Below are 21,733 nucleotides of genomic sequence, written 5' to 3'. Positions count from 1 at the left end.
CAAGGATTCATATTGCTATGTGTTTAGAATAGTGTTAAGTATAATTCCTCCACCTCTCCTCCTTACTACGTCATTACTGCTGCTTGTCTGTTTCGTCTGTGTGTGACATTAATAAAATTAAACAGTTACGTCAAATAACTCAAAGCAGGGGCCTGTTTAACGTGGCTCCAGATCACTTGTATTATTAATGTGAAATAATTAGATAAATTATTAACAATGTACTTTTTGTCCAGGTGGACCAGGATTTCCAGTCAAGCCATCCTTTCCTGGTCTTCCTGGCTCTCCAGGTAAACCTTGGGCACCTGGAATTCCACTGAATCCTAGAAAGATGGACAGAAAAAAAATATATACAAAAATTTCCCCAGACTTTTGTATAATTCTATTAATGTGCATATCATATAAATACATCACCTTTAGCACCAGCTGGGCCAGGAAATCCAATTCCAGGTGGTCCTTGTTCACCCTTATTTCCAGGGAAACCTGGCTGCCCTTGATCTCCTGGCAGGCCTCTGTCACCTGCAATCAACACAATGCTTTGTAAGCTGAACAACAACAAATAAATATTTTAAACTTAAATTCCAGAGTTTAAATAGACACAGTGACTTTGTTGTTGCTTACCTTGAAGTCCAGGTATGCCAGTCCCTCCACGTGGTCCAGGTGTCCCCTGAGGTCCAGGAGTGCTAACACTTATTCCTGGATCACCTTTTGCACCTGGCGAATACAAGGCAGAGGTATACTGTACATTAGAGTGAGTGTCTTTCCTACTGCTTTAAAATTGCCATTGTCAAGCCCAATATAAGCCCGGGTCGTAACAAAGACTAACAGGTTTTAGAGAATAACTACATTCTCCAAAACTACAGACCAGTTTTAGAGGACATTGTTTGTAGTTAAATAAAGAGAGAGAGAGAAAAATACCAACCAGGCTTCTGGAAAACCACAGTACAGAGACAGCATAAGTCATGACTTTGGATGACGTCAGACATAATGTGACGATGAATAAACCTTCTGTTTAGATGCTACTTGGCTATAAATGCAGCCTTTGATACAGTTGACCACTCTGTCTCTTCTTGACACAATTCACACACTGACTGACATCTCCAGTACTGTTTTTGAATGGTTTAAACGTATCTCTGACACTTTTATAAGAATGGGCCACTGTCAATCTTAAAGCTATAAAATGAATCACGGAGTACCACAAGGCTCAATTTTAGTTCCAACACTTTTTAAAATATTTATATATTATAGCAGGAAACTTTCTACAGCTTATTCAAAACAGAACTTAAGAACTGATCACAGATACTGACACTCAGAAGTGTAACACCAAACTGTAAGCTTTGTATTTAACCCATCAGAGCAAGTTAAAGACCTTCAAGTCATTACTGACTCAAGCCTAAGTTTTATGTTATTTAGAATCTAAACCACTTCTCTCAAGTCAATGTAGAGACTGCTGCTGTTTTCAGTCCTTGAAAAAAAGAGTAAATTATAACTACAACTACTTCAGAACTCAAATATTTTTTAAGACCAGAAACAGAACCCACAGATCTGCTTTTACCAAATGAACCATCCACTACCCTCTGGTCTCTCTGGTATTATGGTCCACATTTGTAGAATAGCCTTCCTAAAGACCTGAGAGCAGCAGAAGTGTCAGTTTTGTGTAGTGCATAGTTGAGTGTAGTATCAGATCTTATGCTTACCAGGTAGACCAGGAGCTCCAGGATGTCCTGGTCTTCCCTGACTGCCCTTCTCTCCAGGCTCTCCTGGTTGGCCAAAGCTTGGCAATCCTGGAGGACCCCTTTCTCCTGAAGGTCCAATTAAACCAGGCTCTCCGCTTGGTCCACGTTCACCCTTAATGCCGTCTTTAGCCTAAGAGGAAATGAGAAAATAAGAAAATGAAAATTAGTATAATTAAAATTATTTGGAAAAAACAACTGGTCAAATACAGCGGTCCCTCGCTGTAACGTGGTTCACCTTTCACGGCCTCGCTGTTTCGCAGAATTTTTTGTGTGCAATTTAGCATCCTGCGGTTTCATTTTCAGAGAAAAGTGTGAAAAATGTTAGTGCCTGTCTGAGAAAACTGTATAAAGTGTGTAGTGAGGGGTTTTACAGCCTTATAACATTTATAATAATTGTAAAAATTAATGATGACTACATCGCATTTTTCGCCTATTGCGGGTTATTTTTAGAACCTAACTCCCGCGATTAACAAGGTACCATTGCATTGCTTTTCAGCTGAATCATGTTGAATAGATTTTTACATAAATTAGCCAATAAGGGACAATTCAACCAACCTTTTAAGTTTCTCCCTCCTAAAGGAGACTATTTATTAATCCAAATAATCTCCAATAAACTACCATCTGTAAATAAATGCTTTAGTGTATTCACATACAAAAAATATGAAAAAATATTAGTGTTTTCCTTCTTTTTTAAACCGATAAGCTTATACCCACAATGTTAACAACAGAGGTACTTACAGGTTCTCCCTTGAGACCAGGTTGACCAGGTAGACCATCTCTTCCTGGCAGTCCATCCAGTCCTTGCTGTCCTGGTAAACCAGGACGACCAGAAAGACCTTTCTCCCCTTTCAGACCAGGTGCTATGAAAATATCTCCTGGCTCACCTATAGCACCGGGTGCTCCCATCAGTCCAGGATTTCCTTGAAAACCCTACACATAAAGCAAACAAAGAAACCCAAACAAAAAAATATTCTTAAAATGTTCTGCATGTTCAATATTCTTCTGTGTAGCTATTAAAGTTGTTCAATCATTTCATTATGACTCTGTCAGGCGATCTACTCACAGGTGTTCCTGGTTGTCCAGGGGGGCCAAGATTACCCTTTTCTCCTTTGCTGCCAACTGGACCAGGAGGTCCTATGAAATAAGAGTGGACCAATTCAATTAACATTTCCATGTGTATGCAAATACACATTTAAAAATGTATTCGATAAAAGCCAAATGACTGTGCCTGGATGGTAAATAGGTGAGATCAGAAACACTCCGAAAACAACAAATATTCATTTAAAGTCATTTAATTCCTGTTACGCAACACATAATAATTACTTGTCAGTTGTATTAAGGAAAACTATCCAACATTACATTATCAAATCAGAGTCATAACAATCAGTAAATGGTGTCTTGCTTTATTTAAAGAACAAGGATCGATCAGAGTCTGAACATCACAGCAAATCTGTGAGTTTGTCATGGCACAAAACATCCAAGAAGTCCTCAGCAGGTAAAAATATTACACAGGTAACTGGATAAAACATCATCTACTGAGATCTTCCATAAGTAAACGTAACCCTTTAATGCCTGGCTGAAGAAATAACAGACAGATTTTTTTAATATATATTTTCAATTGAAGTCTTTATTTGTCCCTTTAACAAAATAATAACAATTATTGGCACTAGGTTAAGCAAAATGTATAGTTTCTGCACTTCTAACAAACTTTGTGAAAGTACTGATTACTGTTGTCAATGAAAAGAAGGCCCTGAAGAAAACTGCTGGTCTATAGCAAAAGTGTTTAAGTCCTATTTATGCATTTACATTACTATCTGGAGACTAACTCCATTACAGCTTGAACAAAACAAAGACAGTTGAAGTTCATTTTTATGGCTCTAATGATGTAAATTTGGTAAATACACATCTCCTTTTTATTTGTGTGTGACTTTAGTCACTCACCTCTATCTCCTTTAGGGCCTGGGGAGCCAAACCCTTCAGGTGCGGTAATGAATCTACAATTAACACAGGTGTCTCCTTTGTCACCTAAATTGGGTACAAAAAGCAATATTGATACATGTGATACAATAAATTGTGAGACATAAAATGAAATAAAATTTTAATAGCTTTGCTATAATAGAGTCATACTCACCTTTTTGTCCCACTTCCCCTCGTAACCCTGGTTGTCCAGATGGGCCCTGAGCTCCCTTCTCAATGTTACATTCATTAGGGTCAACTGGGCAGGTCAAACACATACACAATTTTAAATATTAAAACATCAGCTGGTATGTAGATTTCTCCTGTTGTAATTTGTTGAAGGCATACTTGGTAATCCAGGTTCTCCAGGAGGTCCTGGGGGTCCTGGTTTTCCTGAATGTCCAGGAAGAGACTCTCCATCTATACCCCTGCCACCTTTTTCTCCTACATCTCCCTTCACACCCTTCTCTCCACGGGGCCCCTCTATATGACGGCCTGAAGTGCAAAAAAATACAGTAAGTTATTTATTCACAGTGTTCACTACTACTTGTAGTTCCTTATCTTTCCTTTGATAAAACCCATGCAAACATACATAAAACATGTGGCTCAGTTGGGACTTGTGTTTTGCTAATAACTAATCAGGCAGTGTTAATTAAACGTATTCAAGCTGCCATTAATTTCCGCAGGCAAAACATTGTAAATCTGTAGTGATTGAGGAGCAAGAAAACACACTCATTTTTTTCAGCATTGGTCATGTAATTTTTCACTTTTTAAGATTATTTTTCATGCAGTGTTCAGGCTAGTCTAAACTTTGACCCACTAAAATATTTTGACAAAAGATGTGAGCTGGTTTTCTCTTCGAAGTTTGCAAACAACATGCAATTTATAACAAAATTTATTTAAGTTTTCGTCTCATTTATGCAGTTTAACTTCCATTAATATTAATCCATTAAGGCCCGACCCATGAAAAAATGGTAAGAAAAGTCAATTTTTTTTTAATATGAGGTCTTTATTTGGCCCTTTAACAAAATATAACAAAATAATTATAATTGTTTTGGGAGGGATATCTACCATTTATTACCATGTGATACATTAAAAATATTATAATATAGTTTTCTGCTATCTAATAGGGGACAGAAGACAGGTATCAGATTGTGTCCAATAGGATTTTGAGCAAAGTTTATACCATAAATTGAAGCAAAATATCTCAGAAACTGTATGTAACATATATGTCACGTCAGGCTTTTATGGGTTAAAGCACTTTTTTTTAACTGGTACAGAAATGGTGTTTTCAAACCTCCCTTCACTGATCTGCCTTAAGATCATTATATAATGTTGGTAAGAACACCCATCCTTATGCAGTCATTGCTAACATTTACTTGACTCCAACAAAGTTGGCATGTTGCCACCTCAGTATTCACTAAGAAAACATGGAGACTTTACAGTAGTGACTGTATGGTTTCCTATTCTACTAGATTTAACTACTGCGTTTGATAGTGATGACCAAGATGTTTTAATCTTGCATTTGCAGCATTGTGTCAGCATAAAATATGTGGCTCTGCAATGGTTTAGGTCCTATTTAAAAGACTGAACTTTCTCGGTTTGTCTAGGGGATTGTGAGTCCTCCTGTGCTCCACATATGGAGACCCGCAAGGATGTGTTTCGGGCTTATTTCTGTTTTCCTTGTATCTGCTTCCCCTGGGATCAATTCTCAGGAGACAAGGCATCTCCTTTCACAGTTATGCAGATTACATACCAGATCTATCTTCCACTTAAAAATAAGATGGGCTTTCTGAAAACTTTCTGCAATATGTTTGAATAACATTAAATTTTGGGTGGCACTGAACTTTCTTTATTTTGATGATTCCAAAGCTTCACTGGCTGCCCACGTGCTTCAGGATCCATTTTAAATTGCTTTTATTTGCTTTTAAGTGTTTGAATGGTGTTGAACCCGTTACACCTCTCTGAGCTTCTCCATCCCCATACACCTTCTCGGGCTCTCAGGTTGGCTGACAACTCCTCCTGAGCGTGTCTAGCTGGAAGCTCAGAGGCGACCGGGCCTTTAAGGTGGCAGCACCTAAACTGTGGAATGAGCTACCTTCATACATTAGACAGGCCTCTTCTATATCAGTTTTTATATCTCTTCTTAAAAAGTTTTCTCATCCCACGATCTCTGGACCTTTCACACAGAGCAATAAGTTTTATAAAAATGTGCATTAGTCTGCTGGACTTAACTCAAGGTGTTTTGCCCTCTTCACCTCACATCATTTTAGAAGTTTCAAACCAGAGTAAAAAATCCAGGATGTTTTCTCAGCCCAATTTCCATCATGGCTGACCCCATGGGGCCACTTATATTTTCTGATTTTTTTATCCTCATATCAAACTGCATTGACAGTTTTGACACTCAGTTAGCTCAACAGCGTGTTCCAATAATCTGAAAATCTGTTTTTTACTTTACCTGGAGGACCAGCTTCTCCCTGAGGACCAGCAAAACCTAGGTTAAGGGTAAACCAAAAAGAAAAAAAACTTCAGTTATCACTTGAACAGATAAAAAAAGTGACTATAAGATTATAACCATGAGATATGAGTTGGTTAGTTAATCATTTGTCAGCATTTCAAAACATCATTTTTACCTTTTTCTCCCTCTAACCCTGGAAGACCACGAGGACCAGGGGGGCCAGGTGAACCACTACCCTAAAATCACATATTTACAAAGATGCAATTATTATTTCAGCTCTATCAATTTCAACCAAAAGGAGAATGTAAATTTTACCCATGTCCTTGAGTCTGACTGTGGTTCTCACATTCTGTCTTTTAGATTGGGTCAAATTACATCATTCTCCTTATTCGTGTGTATAATGATACTCTGTGGAACAATACAGGGGCTTTTCTACATGAGTATGGCATTTTTTTTCTGCGTTACAGAAGCACCTTCCTTGCAAGGAAAAATAACTTATTTAATCATCTGTATGTGCCATCAGACTTGACATGATTAGTGGGTTTTGGTTTGGTTGTCTTGTTTGTTTTTCTTGTCTTATTTTGTAAGATTTCCCCTTGTGTATTCTGTTTTACTTTTTGCTTTCTGATAATTAGTACACCTGGTTTGATGTGCTCATTTGCCTCACCTGCTCCCTGTTAGCTCCCCTCTGTACATATATTCCTTGGTTTCACTTATATCTAGCCAGTGAAGAGTTATTTTGTTTTTATCTTACTTTATAATATATCTTTATTAAAGTGTGCTCATTGTGGACATGACATGCATAGTCTTAAGAGCATAAGGTTACAAGCCCCTGAGGTGGGAAGTGGGAAAATCCAGGATGTGACATACATGACAAAAAATGCTTAACTTTGCTAGAAATGTGTGTGGTTGATAGATAAGTATGGGGTGGCCTGGTAGTTGGTATCTATTCTTTGTATTTCCCTACTCTACTATACTCCACACTGTATCTAAAATTCACAGGTGTGCAGAGCTACATAAACTGGTAAATGCCTGAGTTGACTCACAGTTGCTCACAGCTTTGTGTGTGTGGGATAAGAAGATCCTTCCCGAAGAGATCCACCTACATTCCCTTTTAAAAGGTTTCAGGGTGAGACAGACAGGGTTCTCAGTCTCGTGAACTGACCCAGCGTACTGTCGAACCCAGAGACTCTGTAATTGTAGTTATTGTAATTACTTTCCATCTGTTAATAAATACTTGATCCTTGATGTCATCCTGTCATTCTAATTCAACGAATAGCGCTGAATAGGTAAAGTTTTATTGGTGTCAGATATTTTATGTTAATGTTTAACATATTCTCATTTCACCCGTCCATTGTAGTGTTCATGTCTTGTTTTTGCCCATGTACTCTTTAGCCCTTGTAGTCTTGCCATAATTTATCAATATAGTCTAGTTATTTGTTATTAAAACCTATTTTCCTGCATCCATTTGCCTCCTACCTCGTAAGCCTGTGTTTGGGTCATGGGCATGGTAATCCGTGACAGATTTATCTGGCAACCTTGGATTCAGTTTGATTAAAAAGTCGACATTGTCAGAAGAGATAGAAAAGACAAAGATGGAAGATCACTTACATAACCAGGGGGTCCTCTGTCTCCTTTTTCACCCTAAAACAAGATTAAAAATTCAGCCTGTTGATTTTAAAGTCCTTTTATATTTGTGGGTTTTTCCTGTAAAAAAAACCAAGAATATGATGAATCCATTAGTTTATGCATTAGTTACCTGTTCACCAGGGTTTCCAGGTGCTCCAGCAAAGCCTTTTCCTCCCTACATGATAATATGTGGCATATTAGTGATATTTAATAGAGTCGGACATAATAGAAGTTGCATGACACATTAGATGTATAATAAAGCAAGTTATTGTTACCTTTGGCCCAGCCTCTCCATCTTTTCCGGGTTTGCCCTAAAATACAGACATACACTGAAGTTATTTTTATTTATTTACTCTTTAACACTTTAATCTTTGCACTAAGAAAAAAGCTAGCAAAAATAAATATTAGCATTTTTTTCTTTTCGACAATAATAATAAGAATCTATGTTGAGATGACGGTTGCTAGAAGAGAAGCTTGTCCTCTGACTGTCGGGTTCTTAGTTAATGGGATCCTGCCAGATTAAATTCTATCATTCGTGTTGGTACCCATCATAAAAGAAAAAAAGGACTATTTTAAACAGGTTGGAACAATTTGTCTTGACCTCTGATAACTATTTTTTTTTTTTTATCTAAGCATGGTACAGATACAGTGGTATGCGAAAGTTTGGGCATCCCTCAGGAAAATCACTGCACCGGTGCCTTATTAGATCTTCAATTACAAAGACAGCTGGAACCAATCATCGAAAAGGCTATTTAACATAGGTAATTGCTGGCTGTGCTTGTCCTTGGTTCTTACTTAGAGAATGGCATCATGGGGGCCTCTAAACACTGACCTAAAAAGATATAATTCATGAATTAGGATATGGGTACATGAAATTTTCTGGAAGGTTTGGACCGTCTATCTCCACAGTCAGAAATCCAGTGCAGAAATGGAAGGACACAGGAACAGTCCTTGAGAAGGAAAGATGTGGTAGGCCAAAAAAAATACAGGAAAGGCACAGTTGGTTAGAATGGTCACAGACAAGCCACAGACCACCTCCCTAAGAACTACAAGAACTTCTGGCCACTAATGGTGTAGTTGTTCATCGCTCCACTATCCAACTTTGCTATAGGAGATGTTCTTTGGAAGAGTTATGTGCAAAAAGCCTTTCCTAAGCCTTTCCTGTGTGTCAACAAGAAGAGTCGCATGAGGTATGCATAAGCACATCTGACATTTTTTAACCACATTAAATTTTTACGTGCAAAATGTCCTTTCCTTTAAAAGCAGGCCTACTGCTATATGAAGAAAATGCAGTAAATTTTCTTTTATAAACACTAAATCAGAGGTCTGCAACATGCTGCTCCAGAGTACATGAATGAGGAGTGAGCGGAGATGAGTGTGGTAGTGCAAATGCAACCACGCCTCTCCGAAGGCTAGAGGCAGACTAGGGTGGCCCAGTGATGCGGGCAATCAACAGCAATCCCTTGGCATGAAACCCAAAGCCACCCCACCAAGAAGACTACCCTGGACCCACCCAGAGGGTGGCCCAGTCAGAGCCCCCCCACAGTCATGGGGCACAGGCCCCGTTGGGCCAATATCGGCATCCACCAACCCCACCAGGGAATGGCCATCCAAGAGCAAAGCCCCCCGCCCTCCCTCCTCCCTTCTCAAACCACCCAATTCTCCCTCCACAACTTCTCTCCTCCCCCCGCCCGGTACCCCATCTATCCACCCTGTAACACTTCACTCACAGACTCCCCTGTGCTGTACCCATGAACACCCACTTTCATACATCAAACTTAACCCTCCATGCCCTGTGGGAGACATCCCCAGTGGATCAGAGGATAGCAAGCCCCAAATCTGCCCAAGCCCCAAAAGTTGCATTTAAAGTTGTGGAATTATTAGCAGTTTAGCCGTCATGTAAATTTGTGACACTGTGGACTTTTTTTTTTGTTTGTTTGCCCCCTTTTTTTTGTTTCTGAATTTTTTAATATGGACCAATGTCCATAATAATGAGAACAAAAATATGTCTTTGATAAAATGAACTAGCAATTATCAAAGTAAAACGGTTAAAATTAGAAACAGTAAAGGGATGAACACTTACTTTCGGCATTACATACTGTACGTAAACCAAGTAGTAGAAGTGGTTCATTCAGGTTTATTTCTACCTATTTTTAAGTCACTGAAACATTTGTTCTACCAAATGGTAGAGCACTAAGTTAAAGGGCAGAATAAATAAGGTAAATAAAGATAAAATTAACATTTAATAAAGTCAATAGTGTTTTACTGTACTGTATTACAGTTTTTTATAAGGATGCAATGACCCCCCCCCCCCTTTCAAAAAAAAGAAAAAAACTTTCTTGCGTGATCATATAGGCCCAAATTTGTTCTTTTTCTTTGATACTTACTCTTGGTCCAGGTGGGCCAGGATCACCTTTGATCCCATTCTGATGAGGTAAGCAAATGGCCTGCAGAACAAACCAAAACAAAGTTTTGACTTTTAAAACCAAAATCAATCAGTCCGTGTCTACCGCAACTTTTTTCACAACTTTTTAAGGAAAAGTACTAACATTTTCTCCTTTGTCCCCTTTAGGTCCAGGAAATCCCTTCAAGAAAAATAATTTAAAAAAAAAGCACAGTGAGAAGGCCAATCAATGTTAACAATTATCAAAGTAATATCTGTCGATTGGCTGTGTGAGTACCGGTAGTCCAGGTAAACATGTTGTGGTTTGTGGTCCTTCAACTTCTTGTGGGTGTCCAGGGGGACCAGGTGGACCTCTAAGTCCTCGTTCACCCTGCAGGAAAACAGTAATGATTACAACAACAGTCACTGTAACAAACATGCTAATACAAACTTTCAGCAGCTTAAAGGCGACTTGTGCACCGGGCAAAAAACTTGCAGATGATTTAACTGAAGTTCAACTTTTCTTTCTTTCTTTCTTTCTTTCTTTCTTTCTTTCTTTCTTTCTTTCTTTCTTTCTTTCTTCAGCCATATTATCTAAATAATGTTTAAGACACAAGTTTTAATGAGAAGGAAAAATCTTCGTAATTGAGTAACAAGTGCACTAAAACTAGATTTTATAATTTCTAAAAAAATGTACTGTCATTGTTGAAACTATGCATCAAACAGCTCTTGCTAACTGCTAAAAAGTTGTTAAAAATATTAATTATCGAATATCCATCAGCTTCCATCAGTTCTTAGTGGCTGTTGAGGTTGCCATGGTGATGCAACTCTAGCATTCAATCAAAATTCTGCTGTCTAAGGAAAATCCATAATCCGTTGTGGACACTGAAAAGTTTTCACCTACACATCACTCAGACATATCACTCAGACATTTGTGTTACTGATGTGCATAATGTTAAAATATGAATGAGTTAAAAACAGAGTTGCTTCTGTCTTTTTTTTTTTTTTTTCTGTAAAATCCTGCTCTTGTTTTTGCATGGACGACTATGGGGCAGAATTTCTATCATTTGAAGGCATTCCAACATCTAAACTGATAAGTCTGTTGGGATGGGTGGTTACATTGTGAGAGGGAAAACACGTTTTTTCTGCTTTAATGAAAAAATGTATTAAAGGAAAAATTCGTGAAGACTGGAAGAAATGAACTTTTGTTGCCCTAACATGCCAACAATAATTGCAATAATGTTGCAGCCAAATGTTGCATTACAACAAAGCTGCAAGCAGGAAATATTAACTAATGCTTAAATTCTTCTGTTTACATTATTAAAATGTAAAAAAAATACTCACCTTTTCTCCTTTCTCACTCACAAAGGCCAACTTGTCACCCTGCAGAGAAATTTAGATATTTATTTTTAGCTAAGAAACCAAACCACAGAATGACTTTTGTAAACGCAAAATCTGTTCTGTATATGAATACATGTTTAATCTTACTTTTTCTCCCGGAGGTCCAGGGGGGCCAATATCACCCTGTCAATCAGTTATTCAGTTAGTCAAATAAAGATTTAATATAAAGTTTTCATTTAAAAGTATAGATATTTAATTTACTCATTCATGTTTTTAAACTGTATTTCAGAAAACTTATGTGCCTCCAATTCATCATTGTAAGAGTAACTCACTTTGGGTCCCTGATATCCTCGAGGTCCTGGAGGTCCGGTAGGTCCACGAAGGCCAGGTGGTCCCTGAGAAAAGAAGTTTGTAAAACACAATTTTCTCAGCACTCAATTTTTCCATGCCTTTTAACTTATAGACACACAAATTTTACATACAGGTAGTCCAGGTGTACCAGAGAACCCTCTATCGCCTTTTAAAGGAACAACCCCAAGCACACCTCCCGGGTCACCCTGTAGGAGACAACACAAAAATCATTGTGACATTATGGTGGATGATTTGGGAACACTGAGCAGTTGAACAAAATTGTATAGAATACTATGTCAAAGCTATGTAAATTCCAGCTTACCTTCATTCCAGGTACTCCTGGGATACCCTGAAAAGAGCAGAAAATACAAATAAATATAATACATATAACACAGCATTGGAGGACTGACCCAAAGGCATGTTAGTCCATATAGAAACGGTAGTTTTTACAGAATTCTTTTTAAATTTTTTTTTGTTTTTTAGATTTTGTTTTACTGTGTTTTTCAGGGTGGCTGCGAGCTGTGATTCTTACAGGAGGACCCTGAAGACCAGGAAAACCAGGAGAGCCATCCATTCCTCTTTCTCCCTGAATCACAGACATAATACAAGTGGAAATATAAACACTATAAATCTATAATGAAAAAAAGGAAGGTTAAAAAAAAATAAAATACATAAGAATTAGAAGTAGCTTACTTTAGTGCCATTGCATCCTGGGATACCAGGCAAACCTGGTGGACCATCGTTTCCATTGATACCCTGTGATTTGGGATATTAAGAATAAACTATTTTAGACAGTTATGAATTAAAGAATGATGATGTCTCTTCTTAAAATTGTTACAATTAACACAGATGTCATCTAAGTTACAATATGGACTAAAAAGATATCTAAATTCCTCTCATTGAGAGGACTTCATCCAGTGATGACAGAATTCTTTTGACAGTGAATTTACTGGATTGTTGAAGGATGCAAAACATGATGGAAGATCTCAAAAACTTACTGGGAGTCCTGAGTTTCCTGGGAAACCTGGCAGACCAGGAGGACCCTGCAAAATCACAAGGATGCCATGTTTATTCATGTGCATGAGGAGTGATGGATTATAGCCTTTAAAACAGGTTTAAGATTTTGGTTTTCAGTTTTGCTTTTTTTTTTTTTTTTTTACATGATACATAATGCAACACATGGGCAACCAAGACAGCATTTACATAATTAACACAGCAGGGTTATATGTAGTGTTTGTGCAATGGGTGTATTTTAAGTGTGTAGGTATAACTCTATTCTGATATAAATATTCAGATATAAATATAACTGCATGACAAATATAAGAAAAAGATAAGCAGATAATGTAAAAAAATATGTCTTCATAGCAGGACCGTAATCATAAACTTGCATTTATAATAGTAGTGATAAAAGTAATTTTCTGTGATGAGTAGAAGAAAGAAAGAACTTTTTTTTAACATATTTTGTTTCCACCATATTTTCACCACAATCTTAATTATCATGCCAATGATAATAATAGTAATAATAACAGTAAATTTACTTTGATATTAATAAAGGAAGGAGGTGGGTGGCAGAATACTTAATCAGCCCTGAACATCAACAGTGTTTTAGTGATTAGTTACTTACCCGCACTCCTTTATGTCCAGTAGGACCAGCCTCACCTGCATCTCCCTGTTAGACAAATGACATCATGATTAACACAACACTGAATACAATACTGATGAGTATTTAAAAATTCCCCTGATTTGAATGTATATAGCACTTAGTGACATAACCAGTTCATCATAACTGATGTCTCATCATGTGATACTGGTGCATTCAAAGCAAAGCATTTGTGACAGTCCACAATTAATTTATTTCCAATGTCTATTCCTAATAAAAACAAATTGAAGAGATGTGGCCAGTTGACCGGAAGGGTATTTGCCCATATATTTCCCAGCACTGAAAAAAAGGATGAAAAGAAGAAAAAAAAACAAATAGAAAAGGACCATTAAAAAAGGAAAGTCGGTCTGCAGCAGTACAATAGCTGTTGATTTACACAGATGTCATCATATTCCAAATTAATGATATATATATATATATATATATATTAACCAACATCCTCCTGTAGCGGCATAATTCCTCATGTATTGATCTTGTTTGGAACACATGAGAAGTGAGTTGTCACCTGGGATAAATCTTACATCATATGTCAGAGTGATCCTACCTACTTTCTTACATGACACTATCATTTTCTTCTCAGAGAGTGTGGGGGTCGGTCACTAAAATAGGTTCAAGATGAGACGTATGTCAGCTCTGAAGTGCACAACATGGTCTCTGGTTCTGAAACTGAATCTTTGGTGACAGTCATTTGTCTCATCCTTTCCGAGAGGCAGCAACAACATTTGGGTGTGTTTCATTCTTCTCTGGCATAAAATGTGGAATGTTATTTTTCATGTTTATTATGTTTCCAGATTATTTTAGTTCAGCTTCATGGAAACCAAAGTGCTTCCCTATGCTGACTCAAATGCAGAGGATGACGTTCATTTTTTTTGCTCAGCCATCTTGAATCCAGTAGAAACTGCCTGAGTACTTCACATGAAATCAGTTTTTGACAATTGTGAACTGATTGAATTGATAAATCGATTTAAAGGGACATTGTGTAACATTTTCTGTCATTTACTGGCCAAAATCAACGTCTGCATGTGTATATGTGTTATCATTGGTGTATTATGACCGCTGCTAATGATCTGACACATTCTTGTAAGCGAAGAATTTTAGATTTGCTTATACCTATGACAGGCAAGCCAGGTAAGACAGGACCATGCATACAGCAGCAGTATGGGAGCTGCTTTCACCACCGCTAAAATAGCAAAAAGGGGTACCTAAAAGGCAGCGTGACCAGATGATACAAAAAAGACGGATCAAAATTGTGCTAGCTAGCCTTCCCCAGGTGGAAGGAGCTCAAGAAGGAGAAAGATTTTTAAAAAAGGAAGCTGAAGTTTCCAGCTTTCTCAACAAGTAAGTCAACGATACTGCCTGAATTAGCCTAAAGCTAACTTTTCGTGTCGAGGCCAGTTTCCCCATCGAGATCTGTTCCCCCTGTGTGAACCATTTTTCCTACTAAACACAGAGGAACAATATCTCCATAAACTATTGGATGACATGTTTTCTTCTGTGTTGTTGAGGCTTATTCAACGACGGCTGCTGCCGTTGTTGCAGTACGTGTTTGAGAAAGTGACACTAGAATGCACTATACGTTAGAATGCGATACGCGCTTCCAACGTTAGGTGACACATTCTTAATGTCCATTTAAGAATCAGCCGTTCTTTCCCTTCTGCATCACAATGCAACTTTTAGATCTGATTATTTCTTCTACCCCTATGTTCCACTTTCTCCAATAAAGAATTCAATTTTTTTTTGTTTTTGTTTTAACGTTTAGACTGTTAAGATATGTGACGATTTTAACATAGGCTGTGGATAATTTATATTTTCACACTTATTTGATTAATAAAGAAAAACACTGACTGTGTGCACTAACCTTGAAGCCCATTGGTCCAGTAGGTCCCTCAGGTCCCTGCATACCTGGGAATCCCACATAACCTTGAAGGCCAGGAAATCCACGGTCCCCCTGTGATATACAAACAGTTGACAGAAAAACTATATAATAATGATAATAACAATGACTGAGATGGAAAGAGTTCAGCTGCACGTGATAAGAAATTTGAAAGGTTTTTGATATCCAAGCGGGACATTATAACTAGCATTCCCAGATTAAATCGTTTATATTTAAGCATTTTAAAGTTGTTACACATAAATGTTAATTTATTACTAGTACTATTATACACCCCATTAAATTAATATTCCTTTTTAAACTACATATCTTTTATAAATATTTTTGAAAACATATTTTTTTAAAGTTTGTTTTGATTTGTTTTCTCATCGTCCTTTAAATCAAATGCCAAAAAAGCCAATCAGGAACATGCATTTGTTACTTTTTGTGTATTTACTTTTGAGCTTAGCTTCATATAAACTCAGCTCAGTTTGTGAAAAGTGTTCAGAAAACAATAAAAGCACATAGAGGTTGTCGCTCATGCTGTCATTTGTGTCAAACTGACACAGAGTTGTTCCACCATATGCCACTAGATGGCAGCAATGTTCTTTAAAAAAAAAGAGTCATGCACAACCACGGAAAAAAAAGAATCCAACTTGAAAACTCCAAGAGTGAAACTAATGTTTTAGCCCTGATTTCTACAACACCTGGCTCACATACGTGAGAGGAAACATTGCATGTTAAACTATGGAAATCCCCACTGGGTTACCATGGTAACTCCCATTGTAAACCTTTGGAAGCCTTTCAACAACTTTCCAAACACAGAAGAGCTTTGAATTCAGTGACTGGCTGGATTCCACTAAACACTAGCTAGTACAACTGATGTTTTTGTGTGATCTGGATGTTTGGCTACTGTAGCTGTGACAATGAATCTTCAAAAGTCAGACCGCTGCACTGAGCAGACTGGTATTCAGCTAATAAAACTTTGGAAATACCCTGCAACTTTTTTAGTGATCTGCTAGTAATTGCAGATTTCCAAGTAATACATATAGTAATCTGCAATGGCTTCAAAATGCAAACAACAAACAAACAGGTTTGCATTCACTTTTTAAAAGTGATCTCATGTCCTATCTGGCATTCCATAAAACTCATGCAGGCTCCTGATACCCACAATTTAGTAAACATATTAAAAGATTATTTGTCTTGAGACTAGAGTCACAGAAATGTTAAAAAAAAAAAATATCATCATCATCGTCGTCATGAAAGGCCATTAAAAAGCATCTATGTGGAAGAAAGATGTCATTTAAGTTAAACTACCTCTGCCCCACTGAGTTGATCTCAATTATTCATGTTTCAGGTCAGTGATCAACTCTAATGCCAGAGTGCTGACAGCTCAGGGACTCACAGCCAGTCTGAGGCTACTTGTACATCTGTAACTCTCAGCTTCTCTCCATCTGATGGGAAAAGGCCTTCAGCCCAGCTGTGTGCATGGACACGCTCTAATTCAAGCTGATCTTTGTTCATGTTCTGGTCTCTGCTCCATGATGGAGCCCCTCACATTTCTTTTCCACATCAGTCTGACCTACTGAGAAGACCCCCTTTTACTCAGAGCACTGCAAGCACTGTCACATATTCCTGCTGACTATAACTCACAAAGTTTCCACTTTTTACATGAATGCCTAAAATAGAATGAAAGAATATATCAGGACTGATTGACAGATGAATGAAACAAATACAAATAAAAACCTCACCTTTGCTCCTTTCACACCACTGCAGTCACATTTTCCACACGACGCTCCACAGCCCTGAAGATGAGGAGAAACATAAAAGTTAATGGCCTGCTCATGGAAGAAAAAGCAAATATCTGCATTTTAAATCACTTCTGACCACTCTGGGGCGAAACAATCTGCAAACACTTGCATTTTTAAAATGAGAATTAAAAGGCTTTTGTTTTTATTGTAATTATAGCATATATAATGACATTGTGGAGCAGCTAAACTTTAAATGTAATAAAAAATATGAGTTAAAAATCCACCGTCCCTTTAACACATACACAAGGATACACTTATATCTACAAGAAACGTAGCAAAAACAGCAAAGTGAAACAGCAGAGATGAGGCCATGAAACTAAAAATTTGTTTAAAAACACTAAATAGCCTCGCAGCCACAATGAACTGCAGATTTGGCTGATGATTATCTGTGATTATCAGCTCCATTCACACACACTTTAGTCTTTAAATCAACTGCTACTGGAACAGCTTCACTTTTATTGATGATGCTGTTAACAATGAGAGAATAGAAATCAAGTTTCTTTAAAGCCACATAAAGGGGTCACCTATATAGTGTACAATATTGTACTTTGTTAGCATCTCCTATTCTGTTAGGTATTTTATTTAAAGGTATTGTCTTTTACTTTATTTTATGCTTTTTTGTTACTATTGTTTTTAAGCTATAAGACCCGAGCATACCCATTTCCTACTACTATGTCAATGATGGAATTACAATAAAGCTGAATTAAGTTGAGTATCTGTAGAGCTACTTGAAGGCAATCACACATCAATGCAGCTGGCCTGGGCCCTCCCACCACCGACCCCCACCCTGCTTCCTTTCCTCTGAGGTCTCCAGAGGCCAGAGCCTGGGAACTGGCCCACACCGTCTTGGCTCTGTCTTGCACTGCTCCTCTCTTCCTTTTCTCTCCCTCTTCCAGCTGTTGCTAGACTCACGTGTAAGGCTACCAGCCAAAATCCCATCAGAGCTCTGAACCGGCACTGCAGGCTTGGGAAGAGAGTAAACAGAGACTCTAACCGCACATATTTCTGTCTCTTATTCTCACAGATGCACACGACAAATAAACAGTGACCAACCATAATGGTCCCTTTTTAACTTTCCAAACCTGATATTTTGTCCACATATCATTTTTGATTCTACATTAGCTTTACATCAATCTTTGACTGCTTATACGTTTCAAAATACCTGTTAACCGAATCAATATGTGGCACTATAAACCATGGGGAACTGCGGCAAACACTGCATTCCCAAGATTTCGTGCAACCTGGTTCAGTGCACTTGGTTTCTTCTTTTCGTGGTTCATAGCTTATCCATGGCCTGCTTGACTTTGCCATTTCTCAATCCAGCTCTCTAAAACACCTCATACTCAGCTCCACTTTACTGCTTCCAGTTGCTTTATTGCTTTTTTTTTTCTTTTTTGTCAGGACACAGGAAAACGTTACAAACACCTGCTTCAGATTAGATTAGTGTCACAGTACAAATGGAGGAAACGAATATTGACTCTCGGAAAGGAGCACATGTGTGTTTTATTAAGGCAAACCCATTCGTTCGTAGCAATGAAAGCTCCTGGTGCTGCATTAGCATGATGTTTTGGGGGCATTTCACCAAGGGAGTTGCACACTAATGCAATGGTGGAACATGCTCGCACAGAGTCGCTGCTGGTGAGGTAAATCCCAGCTGTTGGAGGATAAAGTATTCCCTCATCTGCCTGTTCCTCTCTGTCTGTCTCAGAATTACACTTTGTGTGCAGTTTTGTCGTCCATTTTCAGACACAACTTAAGTCATCAGACATTCCTGCATGTTGAAGGGTGTGACCGTGGGACCACAAGCTTCACACCAGCGCACACAATAAGGACATGACGACAAGCTCCACCCTGGCTGGATCCCCAAACACAGCACAGTAATCTGCAGGTAGATCAAAGTGGTCTTTGATTTCTCAGTTTGTTTTCCTTCTTTATCAGTTATGCATGATCATAAACCCAAACAACAGATAGGATTGACAGCAAAAAGACCCACATGACATCTACACAAAAAGTTTGTCTTGTTAATGACTCCTGCAACCGCAGATTAGATCTGTTTGATATGGTGTCTGAGTCTTGTACTTGAAGAGGATCTTAAGAGGACCTTATTATTATAATCCTCAGGAACATGGGAGAATGAGGGCTCCGATATCTGGCTATACCAACATGAAAATCATTTCTATACATCAGAGGTAAAACTCACTCTACTACTTAAACAAAACCGAGATAAAATAAATATACAGACTGAGCTGTACATTTACCCTCACATTTTACACTTTTAAGGTGGTTTCTGTTCACTGCAGAGTTTCAGTTTGGTGTAACTTCAGCTTCCATATCAGCATATAAGTAGGGTTTTTAACAGATTTTACTCCACACAACCCTTAATTAAAAGAAAATAAGAACAATAGGAACATTCCCCTCCACAATATATACGTTCATCAACCTTATAAAGTAAATTTTAGGCTTTTAAAAATCAGCCTGATGAGCAAAATTCTTGTTCCATCACTGGTTTCTTTATATTTTCCTTTTTAATGAGACAGATTTTTTGTATGTTAATTTACTTACTGGACTGCTAAAGGTAACACAGTATGACAGAAATAAATTATTGTACTGAAATGTGATTCTAAAGAGCTATTAGCCTAAAACTAGCATATCTCAGCATGATGTATACTGTCCAAAAAAGACATTGAGGAAACCAGAGAAATAGAGAATCAACTTAAACACGTTAGGCCTAATAAACTACTGATAGCAGATTGAAAATGATGTCAATAAGAAACAGGAAAAGAATCCAGTCCTTAGGACCTGAGAGACACAGCTACTTTGTCAAACGATCCATCTGCATCTACTAAAGCCTCATTAGAAATGGTCTCTGTGGAAAGGTGACTGTCAAGAAATTATTTTCGAAGAAGTGAAACAGGAAGAAAAGGCTGAGGTGTGCCAAATGACACAAGAACTGGACAGAAAATCAGTCTCTTCACTCGATAATTTGTGTTACTGAGTGAAGTATCCTCCCCAGAGCGAAGACCTGAACATTACTGAAGTATTGTGGGGCCATTTTCACAGAGAATGGAACAAAAGAAAGCAAAATTCAAAGAAGAGCTTTGTAAAGTGCTTCAAAAGGTTTGGAGAATTTTCTTGAAGGTTACTTAGTTATTGGAACTGGAGACCACGTGAAAATAAAAAGATTAAGATTGTATTGCTCTGCCCAAACAGTATGATCTTATACAGAGCAAACAGACTGGGGCTTTGGAGTGATGAATGTTACTGTTCACTGTTAACATCCAGAAGCTTGTGAGTCACTAAGCTCTGGAGGAACTGTATCACATCCAGTAAACCTTTGCAGCACACAGTATCACGTGTCCCAAAACAAGGGGTTTCTGTCATTCCTAAGTCTGGATGGCAGGTTTAGATATCTCCAAACTGTGAAAATCCCCATGATGTGTGCTGGCAGATTGCTTACTTTTACTGGAAACTGCACGAAACAGTGCCTTCTCATAATTATGTGCATATGAAAAAGAGTTTGTGATTATTGCAGCTGGAGTTGGCAAGGAAGCATTGACCTGAATGTGTGCTTTAACAGAATGTGAGACACAAAAAATACCAAAAGCAGAGGGAGATTGAATCAGTGAAGCTGCTGAAATTTGTGGCATATCAACAGGCCACCATGATGTGGACTGATGCTTCTTGGTGCTTGATGTTACGTGTCAGAGGTGCTGCGGATGACATAAAGTGAAGCCGCTTCCCAAAAAGCCTGATGTTTCAACAACACTTGGTCAATAAGTTTGACATAATTAGAAAGAAAATAGGAAGTGATGAGTCATGTTTGCTTGCGAAATTCAAGGTATCACCCAGCTGGAAACTGTGTGTCAGAAGATCCTCACATTAACACAAACACTTTTAATGTAAAACAAGACATGCATAACAAGAGTGCATAGGGTTGTAAAACTGGATGCAAGTAAAATCAGAGCAGAGGGAAGCACAGACTGTTACAGGATGGTTTCAGTGGAAAAGGCTTATATTTACCAAAAACAAGAGGTTTATTTACTGTCTGAAGCTTTAAGTATGTGATTCTGCTTCCCTTGTCACAAACAGTCATTTTTAAGCTCCTCTAAGTCTTTAAGAATCTGTTTGATGGGTCAGAGTGTTTAAGTCGGGTCAAGCTAGTCAACAGGTAAACACTATACAAATACATTTCACATGAATATATCATGTATATTCTTTTACAAAGAACAACTACTTTTGATGTGGATTCAAAGGCTTAGTAAGTACAACCTAAATGTATGCACAGTACGACCTATTTAAATCTAAAACCATAGCTATACTTATAAGTTTTCCTCATCCAATCAATGTGGCATGCCAACTTAAGCACCTGAATCAAACATTTTGTTACAGATATAAGGAATCTTAACTCAATTTTACAGAGAAGATGAAGAATGCATGGGAAAACAACTAACCAAGAAAGGAGTGATTTGCAAAACTTCATTGTTTTTGCAATGCAACTGTTCCAAAGTTTACAAAAAGTCTTTCTTTCCATCTCAAAGAAA

General features: G+C 37.9%; 1 protein-coding gene across 2 annotated transcripts in view; it reads right to left on the bottom strand.

The window, feature by feature from the left end:
* Positions 1 to 21,733, bottom strand: part of col4a1 (collagen, type IV, alpha 1) — a 64,032-nt gene that overhangs the window by 27,793 nt on the left and 14,506 nt on the right. For both annotated transcript variants that reach the window (XR_006012225.1, XM_042001580.1), the window contains exons 2-29: positions 17,133 to 17,186; positions 15,370 to 15,459; positions 13,476 to 13,520; positions 12,850 to 12,894; positions 12,545 to 12,607; positions 12,384 to 12,437; positions 12,174 to 12,200; positions 11,983 to 12,057; positions 11,833 to 11,895; positions 11,648 to 11,683; positions 11,504 to 11,542; positions 10,458 to 10,550; positions 10,326 to 10,361; positions 10,164 to 10,223; positions 8,052 to 8,087; positions 7,907 to 7,951; positions 7,759 to 7,791; positions 6,323 to 6,383; positions 6,148 to 6,183; positions 4,038 to 4,184; positions 3,865 to 3,948; positions 3,675 to 3,758; positions 2,797 to 2,867; positions 2,472 to 2,663; positions 1,695 to 1,863; positions 619 to 711; positions 412 to 516; positions 223 to 320 (exon numbers count right to left, since the gene is read on the bottom strand). Coding sequence is in view for 1 of the 2 variants with exons in the window: in XM_042001580.1 (XP_041857514.1) it covers positions 223 to 320; positions 412 to 516; positions 619 to 711; positions 1,695 to 1,863; positions 2,472 to 2,663; positions 2,797 to 2,867; positions 3,675 to 3,758; positions 3,865 to 3,948; positions 4,038 to 4,184; positions 6,148 to 6,183; positions 6,323 to 6,383; positions 7,759 to 7,791; positions 7,907 to 7,951; positions 8,052 to 8,087; positions 10,164 to 10,223; positions 10,326 to 10,361; positions 10,458 to 10,550; positions 11,504 to 11,542; positions 11,648 to 11,683; positions 11,833 to 11,895; positions 11,983 to 12,057; positions 12,174 to 12,200; positions 12,384 to 12,437; positions 12,545 to 12,607; positions 12,850 to 12,894; positions 13,476 to 13,520; positions 15,370 to 15,459; positions 17,133 to 17,186 (2,034 nt within the window). In the remaining variant the exon portion in view is untranslated. The remainder of the gene's footprint in view (positions 1 to 222; positions 321 to 411; positions 517 to 618; positions 712 to 1,694; positions 1,864 to 2,471; positions 2,664 to 2,796; positions 2,868 to 3,674; positions 3,759 to 3,864; positions 3,949 to 4,037; positions 4,185 to 6,147; positions 6,184 to 6,322; positions 6,384 to 7,758; positions 7,792 to 7,906; positions 7,952 to 8,051; positions 8,088 to 10,163; positions 10,224 to 10,325; positions 10,362 to 10,457; positions 10,551 to 11,503; positions 11,543 to 11,647; positions 11,684 to 11,832; positions 11,896 to 11,982; positions 12,058 to 12,173; positions 12,201 to 12,383; positions 12,438 to 12,544; positions 12,608 to 12,849; positions 12,895 to 13,475; positions 13,521 to 15,369; positions 15,460 to 17,132; positions 17,187 to 21,733) is intronic.

This window comes from Melanotaenia boesemani, chromosome 12 (assembly GCF_017639745.1).
Source record: "Melanotaenia boesemani isolate fMelBoe1 chromosome 12, fMelBoe1.pri, whole genome shotgun sequence".
In the NCBI taxonomy this organism is placed as follows: Eukaryota; Metazoa; Chordata; class Actinopteri; order Atheriniformes; family Melanotaeniidae; genus Melanotaenia; species Melanotaenia boesemani.
Note: the sequence above shows the minus strand (reverse complement) of the source record. Positions and strands in the feature narration are given on the sequence as shown.